Source organism: Lutra lutra, chromosome 2 (assembly GCF_902655055.1).
Source record: "Lutra lutra chromosome 2, mLutLut1.2, whole genome shotgun sequence".
Classification (NCBI taxonomy): Eukaryota; Metazoa; Chordata; class Mammalia; order Carnivora; family Mustelidae; genus Lutra; species Lutra lutra.
The window spans coordinates 96066430-96076771 of NC_062279.1; the positions used below are offsets into that span (position 1 = coordinate 96066430).

General features: G+C 38.3%; 1 protein-coding gene across 5 annotated transcripts in view; it reads left to right on the top strand.

Moving 5' to 3' along the window:
* The window catches only part of SMARCAD1 (SWI/SNF-related, matrix-associated actin-dependent regulator of chromatin, subfamily a, containing DEAD/H box 1), an 82044-nt gene extending 72469 nt beyond the window's left edge, over positions 1-9575 (top strand). For all 5 annotated transcript variants that reach the window (XM_047717999.1, XM_047718001.1, XM_047717998.1 and 2 more), the window contains exon 24: positions 7784-9575. In XM_047717999.1, coding sequence (XP_047573955.1) covers positions 7784-7845 — 62 coding nt within the window. In that variant the 3' untranslated portion in view covers positions 7846-9575. The remainder of the gene's footprint in view (positions 1-7783) is intronic.
* Positions 9576-10342: the final 767 nt, after the last annotated feature.

Genomic DNA, 10342 nt, shown 5'->3' on the forward strand with positions numbered 1-10342 from the left:
GCCGTCTATCCCTACACTTTGAAGAGTTTTGATCAGGAAGGGATGCTGTACTTTGTCAAATGCTTTTTCAGCATCTATGGAGAGTATCATAAAATTCTTGTTCTTTCTTTTATTAATGTGTTGTATCACATTGATTGATTTGCGGATGTTGAACCAGCCTTGCAGCCCTGGAATAAATCCCACTTGGTCGTGGTGAATAATCCTTTTAATGTACTGTCTGACCCTATTGGCTAGTATTTTGGTGAGAATTTTCACATCTGTGTTCATCAAGGATATTGGTCTGTAGTTCTCTTTTTTGATGGGATCTTTGTCTGGTTTTGGGATCAAGGTGATACTGGCCTCATAAAATGAGTTTGGAAGTTTTCCTTCTATTTCTATTTTTTGGAACAGTTTCAGGAGAATAGGAATTAGTTCTTCTTTAAATGTTTGGTAGAATTCCCCCGGGAAGCCATCTGGCCCTGGGCTTTTGTTTGTTTGGAGATTTTTGATGACTATTTCAATCTCCTTACTGGTTATGGGTCTGTTCAGGCTTTCCATTTCTTCCTGGTTCAGTTGTGGTAGTTTATATGTCTGTAGGAATGCATCCATTTCTTCCAGATTGTCAAATTTGTTGGCGTAGAGTTGCTCATAGTATGTTCTTATAATTGTCTGTATTTCTTTGGTGTTCATTGTGATCTCTCCTCTTTCATTCATGATTTTATTTATTTGGGTCCTCTCTCTTTTCTTTTTGATAAGTCTAGCCAGGGGTTTATCAATCTTATTAATTCTTTCAAAGAACCAGCTCCTAGTTTCGTTGATTTGTTCTATTGTTTTTTTGGTTTCTATTTCATTGATTTCTGCTCTGATCTTTATGATTTCTCTTCTCCTGCTGGGTTTAGGGTTTCTTTCTTGTTCTTTCTCCAGCTCCTTTAGGTGTAGGGTTAGGTTGTGTACCTGAGACCTTTCTTGTTTCTTTTTTTTTTTTTTTTTTTAAGATTTTATTTATTTATTTGACAGAGAGAGATCACAAGTTGACGGAGAGGAAGGCAGAGAGAGAGAGAGAGAGGGAAGCAGGCTTCTTGCTGAGCAGAGAGCCCGATGTGGGACTCGATCCCAGGATCCTGAGATCATGACCTGAGCCGAAGGCAGCGGCTTAACCCACTGAGCCACCCAGGCGCCCCCTTTCTTGTTTCTTGAGAAAGGCTTGTACCACTATATATTTTCCTCTCAGGACTGCCTTTGTTGTGTCCCACAGATTCTGAACCGTTGTGTTTTCATTATCATTTGTTTCCATAAATTTTTTCAATTCTTCTTTAATTTCCTGGTTGACCCATTCATTCTTTAGAAGGATGCTGTTTAGTCTCCATGTATTTGGGTTCTTTCCAAATTTCCTCTTGTGATTGAGTTCTAGCTTTAGAGCATTGTGGTCTGAAAATATGCAGGGAATGATCCCAATCTTTTGATACCGGTTAAGACTTGATTTAGGACCAAGAATGTGATCTATTCTGGAGAATGTTCCATGTGCACTAGAGAAGAATGTGTATTCTGTTGCTTTGGGATGAAATGTTCTGAATATATTTGTGATGTCCATCTGGTCCAGTGTGTCATTTAAGGCCTTGATTTCCTTGTTGATCTTTTGCTTGGATGATCTGTCCATTTCAGTGAGGGGAGTGTTAAAATCCCCTACTATTATTGTATTATTGTCGATGTGTTTCTTTGATTTTGTTATTAATTGGTTTATATAGTTGGCTGCTCCCACGTTAGGGGCATAGATATTTAAAATTGTTAGATCTTCTTGTTGGACAGTTCCTTTGAGTATGATATAGTGTCCTTCCTCATCTCTTATTATAGTCTTTGGCTTAAAATCTAATTGATCTGCTATAAGGATTGCCACTCCTGCTTTCTTCTGATGTCCATTAGCATGGTAAATTCTTTTCCACCCCCTCACTTTAAACCTGGAGGTGTCTTCGGGTTTAAGATGAGTTTCTTGTAGGCAACATATAGATGGGTTTTGTTTTTTGATCCATTCTGATACCCTGTGTCTTTTGATTGGGGCATTTAGCCCATTAACATTCAGGGTAAGTATTGAGAGATATGAATTTAGTGCCATTGTATTGCCTGTAAGGTGACTGTTATTGTATATTGTCTATGTTTCTTTCTGATCTACTACTTTTAGGGGCTCTCTTTGCTTAGAGGACCCCTTTCAATATTTCCTGTAGAGCTGGTTTGGTGTTTGCAAATTCTTTCAGTTTTTGTTTGTCCTGGAAGCTTTTAATCTCTCCGTCTATTTTCAATGATAGCCTAGCTGGATATAGTATTCTTGGCTGCATGTTTTTCTCATTTAGTACTCTGAATATATCATGCCAGCTCTTTCTGGCCTGCCAGGTCTCTGTGGATAAGTCTGCTGCCAATCGAATATTTTTACCATTGTACGTTACAGACTTCTTTTCCCGGGCTGCTTTCAGGATCTTTTCTTTGTCACTAAGACTTGTAAATTTTACTATTAGGTGACGGGGTGTGGACCTATTCTTATTGATTTTGAGGGGGGTTCTCTGAACCTCCTGGATTTTGATGCTTGTTCCCTTTGCCATATTGGGGAAATTCTCTCCCATAATTCTCTCCAATATACCTTCTGCTCCCCTCTCCGTTTCCTCTTCTTCTGGAATCCCAGTTATTCTAATGTTGTTTCGTCTTATGGTGTCACTTATCTCTCGAAGTCTCCCCTCGTGGTCCAGTAGCTGTTTGTCCCTCTTTTGCTCAGCTTCTTTATTCTCTGTCATTTGGTCTTCTATATCGCTAATTCTTTCTTCTGCCTCATTTATCCTAGCAGTGAGAGCCTCCATTTTTGATTGCACCTCATTAATAGCTTTTTTGATTTCAACTTGGTTAGATTTTAGTTCTTTTATTTCTCCAGAAAGGGCTTTTATATCTCCCGAGAGGGTTGCTTTAATATCTTCCATGCCTTTTTCAAGCCCGGCTAGAACCTTGAGAATCATCATTCTGAACTCTAGATCTGACATATTACCAATGTCTGTATTGATTAGGTCCCTAGCCTTTTGTACTGCTTCTTGTTCTTTTTTTTGTTGTGAATTTTTCCGCCTTGTCATTTTGTCCAGATAAGAGTATATGAAGGAGCAAGTAAAATACTAAAAGGGTGGCAACAACCCCAGGAAAATATGCTTTAGCCAAATCAGAAGAGATCCTGAATTGTGAGGGGGGAGAAAGGGGATAAAAAGGGGTTCAGAAAGAAAGGAAAAAAAAAACTATTAAAAAAAAGAAAGCCGATAAAGAAAAAATATAAAAAGAGGAAAAAAAATATATATATATTAGATAAACTATTTAAAAAACATTAAAAAAAAGAAAACGGTAAAAGTTAAAAAAAATTTAGCAGAAGAAGAGAAAAAGAAAAAAAAATTGAAAAAGAAAAAAAAATTAAATTAACTGCAAGGCTAAAAAATCATGGGGAGAAAGCCATGAGTTCCGTGCTTTGCTTTCTTCTCTGGAATTCCGCCGCTCTCCTTGGTATTGAAACTGCACTCCTTGGTAGGTGAACTTGGTCCTGGCTGGGTTTCTCGTTGATCTTCTGGGGGAGGGGCCTGTTGTAGTGATTCTCAAGCGTCTTTGCCCCAGGCGGAGTTGCACCGCCCTTACCCAGGGCCGGGCTGAGTAATCCGCTCGGGTTTGCTGGGTTTGCTTTCAGGAGCTTTTGTTCCCTGAGCGCTTTCCGTAGAGTTCCGGAGGGCGAGAATGAAGATGGCGGCCTCCCAGTCTCCAGCCCGGAGGAGCCGAGAGCCCGGGGCCCCACTCCTCAGTGGCCCTCAGAGAACAGCGCCCAATGACTCCCGTCACCCTGGTCTCCGGCCACACTCCGAGCTGACCGAGCCTGCGACCAGCACAAGGCAACCCCGAGTTTAGAGCTCACTCCTCGGCTCTGTCTCTGTAGCCAGCTTCCCTGTTCTAATACCAGTAAGCTCTGCGACACTCAGACACCCCCGATCCTTCTGTGACCCTGCGGGACCTGAGGCCGCGCTGACCCCGCCTGGGCTTCACCCCAGTTAAGCTTCTGGAGCGATGTCCCTCAGTGGAACAGACTTTTAAAAGTCCTGATTTTGTGCTCCGTTGCTCCGCCGCTCGCCGGGAGCCGGCCCCTCCCCCCCGCGGTCTATCTTCCCGTCGCTTTGGATTCACTTCTCCGCCAGTCCTACCTTGCAGAAAGTGGTTGATTTTCTGTTTCTGGAATTGCTGTTCTTCTTCTCTTCAATCTCCCGTTGGATTTATAGGTGTTTGCAATCTTTAGATAAGCTATTTAGCTGATCTCCCGCTACCTGAAGTAGTCTCAGCCTGCTACTTCTCCGCCATCTTGAGTCCTCCTAATTTTCCTGTTCTAATAGAGCTTCACTGTCTTGTACTATGCCCATATTTAGTATCCTCTGATTAAACTTTTCAAAGAATAACCCTTTTTTTTTTTAAGATTTTATTTATTTATTTGACAGAAATAGAAAGTGAGAGAGGGAACACAAGCTAAGGAGTGAGAGGGAGAAGCAGGCTTCCTGCTGAGAGGGATCTGACGTGGGCTCAAACCCAGGACCCCAGGATCATGCCCTGAGCTGAAGGCAGATGGTTAGCCGACTAAGCCACCCAGGTGCCCCAGTAAACTTTCATTTGTTGATCTGGGGTAAATGGCTGGCTCTGTTGGGTAGGCTTTAGATATTCTACTCTTCTGTTTTAGCTCTATATATTCCTCATCCTTTGGGAGCCGTGTATTACCTCCGTGTCTTGAGTTTGTGGTGGGGGGGCGGGGAGGTTGGTTTAGATGAAGTGAAGTAACCTTCTTCCATTTTCTACCTTTGTTCACTTAAGTTTTTGCTTTGTCTATTCTGCAAAAGTCCGCTTCCATTCTCCCAAAATTTGTTGACAGCTCTCTCTTCACTATTGCCTTTTTCTTCTTTCTCTTTTGTATAGTGCCCCTAATTTCTTTTTACCATGGCATTTTAATGGTATTTCAGATAAGCCCAGTGTATGTCCATATCTAGTCATAATTCACGTAAATTATTTGTATTTATGTAAAGTTGTTTGGTCTAAAATTTTATCTGTTATGTTCACATCAAGTATCTGTTAAAATAGCAATTTATTTCAACGATGCTTTTAGACTGTTACCTCTAAAGCCTTTAGTTATAAAGAATCATTCTCCCATTTAGTACTCTTTTTTTTTTCTGTAGGAAATTTTCCTCTGTCTTGTTAAAGCTATTTTTACTAGTTTCTTCTGGTGTTTTATTTGGTAGCCTAAGGATACAATAATGTCCTTATTTTTTAACTATAATGATTTTGTCATCTTTGCTTTTGGTTTCATTTAAATGATTAGGCACTGACCTAATGAGAGTGCATGTACCCTTTTCATCTCTCACAGCGAAGTTCTTTTCCTAAACGAAAAGTATATTTGTAATTGAGTATATCTGTGCTTTATGTTAACAATCTTGCCCCCCCCACCATGAAACTATGAAAGAAAAGTGCCATGATTTCTCTCAGAAATGCTTGTCAGATTTTTGTGTTTCTAGAGCTTGCCTTAGTGGTTCTCAAAGTGCAGTCCCTGGACCAACAGCAACAACATCACCTGGGAAATTGCCTTGAGATGCAAATTCCCAAGCCCAACTCCATCCCCGTTCAGTCAGAAATTGGGAATGGAACTTGATAATCTTACTGGGGTTCTGATACATGCTAAAGTCAGAGAATCACTGCTTTAGAATAAGGACTGGGGCACCTGGGTGGCTCAGTGGGTTAAAGCCTCTGCATTCGGCTCAGGTCATGATCCCTGGGTCCTGAGATCGAGCCCCACATTGGGCTCTCTGCTTAAGAGGGAGCCTGCTCTCTCTGCCTGCCTCTCTGCCTACTTGTGATCTTTCCCTCTATCAAATAAAGAAATAAAATCTTAAAAAAAAAAAAAAAGAAAAAAGAATAAGGATTGTGGTTTGGGCATGTGTTATTTTTCTTTAATCTTTTAATGTGATTATATTAATAGATTTTCTACCTTTTAAAACTTTTAATAATGGAAATTTTCATGCAGAGATGTTGAAAGCATAATATAAGTGAATTTAGCAGTTCTAAATATTTTGCTTCGTCTACCTTTTTTTCCTCAGCCATTTCAGTTATTGACATGTATTCTGAATATTTATCATTCCCTTTAATTTGCTACAATACCATCATTACATCCAAGAAAATTAACAATAATTTCCAAATATTACGTTTTCCCAATTATCCCCAATGTCTTTTATAGCTTAAAAAAAAAAAAAATCCAGATTTCACACACTACCTTTTTTTGCATTGTATCTTTAGCATCTTCAAACTTAGAAGAGTTTCCTCACCCCTTTTTCCTTCTTTCCACCTCTCCCTCCCTTCCCAGAATACTGAATCTTGTACAGTCTTGTGTTATACTTCTGCATTCTTGTTGTCTTACTGTCTTCTAGAGGACAAGTTTCAAGTTAGATTTCATGGGCTATTAAGTCTTGAACCTCAAGACAAGGGTGTCTACGAACTTGAGAGTTTATGGAATAGTCTGTGTTTCTGTGCACATGTTTTTAAATGAAAGAAGAGTAGATAAAGTACTCATAATTTTAGGTTATAATTGGGGTGTGTATGTATGGCAGAGAAAAGTTGTTAGTTTGGTTGTATTTTAGCCACATCTAATTATGAAATTACTCATTGCTATGAATGTACAAATACTTATGAATTGTCAACTATACCATTGTCACTATAAACTAATATATCAGCTCATCTCTAAACAGTCTTAAGTGATTAACTGACACAAGGTGTTTTCCCACTTTAGAAAAATCCTGGGGGCACCTGGGTGGCTCAGTCCGTTGAACATCCGGCTCTTGGTTTCAGCTCAGGTCATGATCTCATGGGTCATGGGATTGAGCTCCGTGTTGGGCTGCATGCTCAGTGGGGAGTCTGCTTGAGAGTCTCTCTCCCTTCACTTGGCAGTGCATGCTCTCTGTCTCAGATAAAAAAAATCTTAAAAAATAAAAAAAAATCCGGAATGCTTCTTGCATAAGTGTCTAGATACTGGAGTCTGATTTAATTGAAATATGGGGCAAACCTTGGGAGAAGGTTATTTTCAGTGGGCACTTTAATCTTCAACTGCTATGCCTTACTCATAATCTTGTTTAGATGTGCCAATTAAGTCTAAGTTAGTGATTGTATCTTTGGATTGAAAGTAAGGGTGTAGATGAATGATTTGTTTGGTTGTCTTTGTTTTCACTATTCAGTTTGTTGCATAAATGTTTTTATCGAGTAAACCTGAGTAGTAAATACTGTGTGTTATATGAACAGAATATGATCCAAACTAATATGTGCCTGTCTTTATATATTTCTGTCAGCTCAGAAACCTAGCCTCTAGAGTACTGTGCTGGCAATATGAACATAAGCACAGAGGAAATAGCCCTAAATATATGTAGGGAATTGCAAAGGTTGTTTTGCCTTGTTCTGTTTTAGATTTATTTAGAGAGAGAGAGTATGCATAGTGGGGAGAGGCAGAGAGAAAGGGAATCTTAAGCAGATTCCGATCTGAGTGCAGAGCCCCTCAAAGGGCTCAGTGTCAAGACCCTGAGATTTGGACCTGAGGCAGAACCCAGAGTCAGGTGCTTAACGAACTACACCACCCAGGCACCCCTCATGAAGGTTTTTAGCAAGGAGTGATGTTGAAGCAAACTGGGCTTTGAAAGATGATTTAGGAATTCACCAAAGTTAAAGAAAATATATTTCATAAAATATTTTTATTAAACTTTTAATGTCCCTTTCTGACCTGCAGGTGACGAAGGGAGTATGCCAGCAGATATAGCCACATTACTAAAAACGTCAATGGGCCTGTGAAATTAAGAATTGTGAATTCCTAATTGATGAGGAAATATCAACTTGGTGCACTCAAGGACATTTACATTATGATGACCATGGGGTTTATGAACATTTATAACTTTTTATAATTTCCATATTACATTTCTCATAGTATGGACAACTTTTTTGCCACTAACTGAATTCTCCAGATGCTCACATGTGAAATTTCAAAAAAAAAAAAAAGAAAAAAAAAACCCACACAAATATGTAGTCCTGAAGATGTTGAATAATCATTTTACAAAACAGTTTTCTGAATGGGGATTAGTTGGTGATTGTTTGTAACAAATATGCTAATGCTTTAGAAATGTCAGTATTTTTGTAATTATTTCTACCTCCAAATATATATATATTGTCTTTCACTGGATAATGTGTGTAGATTTTTACATGTGCCTTATTTGACAATGCTTATGTCTTGTTTTTCCTTGTCTCATTTGAAATTGTTTTGTTAGTTTAAAGGACGCAGCTGCATAGATTATATAGCTTCCATTTTATTGCTGTTTGAAGCAGATGTTCACCGCTGTCAGCAAGAACTCAACCTGAATTTAAAGGTGGCATTCCATTTACTAACACCCCCAGGTCCTTCCAAGTACTTCTGTTAAAACAAATTTGTTTGGCTAGGCACTAAGTTGTTTTCCAGTGATAGTAACGAAGAAGCCCTTATCTTGCTCCGTGGATTAATTCCTTCTGTTCATTTCCCCACTGCACTACTTGTGCTTATTACTCTGCCTATTCTTGTGCATGTTTTCATTGATTTCCCTCTCCTGGCTTTTGCTTCTCTTGAAACTGTTGCCCAGTCACTTCTGCTCCAGTTCCCTTTACTCTCTAAATAGTAGTTTATTCTTGCCACGTATCAGCACAATGTGGGTAACATTTGTCTAGCCTGGCAGAACAGGTTAACAGGCAATTTCACGTCAAAGCAGACTGAATGTGACTTCGTATTAAGGCAGCGTTAGGTACTGCATGGAAATAGGTCATTAACTTTAAACACTTCTCAAAATATAATTTATCAGTTTCCAGAATTTCCAGTACAGGACCTCCTGAAGAGAGAGCCATTGTTCAATTCAATTCAGTGTGGGTGACAAAGTGAAATTTAGAAGAAGTAAAGTGTCTATTCGATATTTAACTCTTTATTAAATCTTTCTTTAAATTTTTGCCTGTCAGTCTATCTTGCTGTTTTTATTATACATCAGTTTCTTTGTATAACTTGTGAGTTTCATGTGTTTTGTTTTTATTATGTAAATATCATTATAAATAAACTTATTTATAAATCATAGACTTGTTAATTTTGGAAATTGTACTTTCAAGGCATCCTGACTTGCTAAGATGCTAAAGTCATATAATCCTCTGGAATTAGAAGAGTAATGAAGCTCTCAAAGCAATCTTCAGATATTATAAATTCTGAACATGATTCAGTAGATTTACCCAATCTTGAAGGTATATTGGATATAATGGATATATTTTAGTATAATGGGGCTAGAAGAAATCTACAAATATTACTACCTCCTCCTACATTGCAGGACCCAAATCTCTTGGATTGTTGGATATACTACCTTTCAAAATCTCGTAACTTTTCTGTAATAATGTGTCTTTAGGGATAGGCTGTTCTTTTGTTGTTATTAAGTCCATATTATCTTTAATGAGATGTAGTTGTGTTCTCCCTGTAATGCTCTATTATGTCTTGGGCTTAATAAAAATATTTGTGATCATAAGTTGTATTTTCACACCCTTTTTAATAGTTTCTAACTCTCCTAAATACAATATTGAGCTCAAATGAGATTGTTTGTGCTTAATATTGTTTGTTTCTCAATAAACTGGAATTTATTACTTAGGATATATTCCCATTAGTCCTTTCACTGGACTCATGTTCGTGTGAACATCATAATCCATTACCAGTGGTAAAGAGCATGTGAAGCCATAGTTGGAATATCATCTTGACCAACTGAAGCAACTTTTATTTTTTAATATAACTTACAAGGAGATAGAAGACATTTGCCTTATGTGTTTCATAACTATATTCCTGACCCCATAGACTTGTAGCTTTATACCAATAGATACTTATATTGCAACTTTAACTACTCTTGTTTCTAACTGTTGGTGTTATTGTATAGAGGTTAGATAGGAGTATTAGATTTGTTTTACATTTGTGTGGCCCTAAGCAAGACACTTAAATGTCCGTAAAATTAAGCAATTCTTTTAACTCTTTCTTCCCAGATTGTGTGTTTTCTGATTACAGTCTGCAACTCTGATTCATGCATCTTCTCTCTTGCTCACTCAGCAAGGAGCCGTTTATTTTGGGTACAGGATGGGATAATGGAATGTGTTGTCCCTTCAGTGAAAAAAGATGGCCTAAAGGTTGATGATGATGCTATGATTGAAATGAAATACTCCCTTATGAAATCTGCCGTGATTGCATTTTATATTTGAATTACAATTTGTGTAAACAACCAGGACTGATGTTGTGAATTTTCATGTTAGA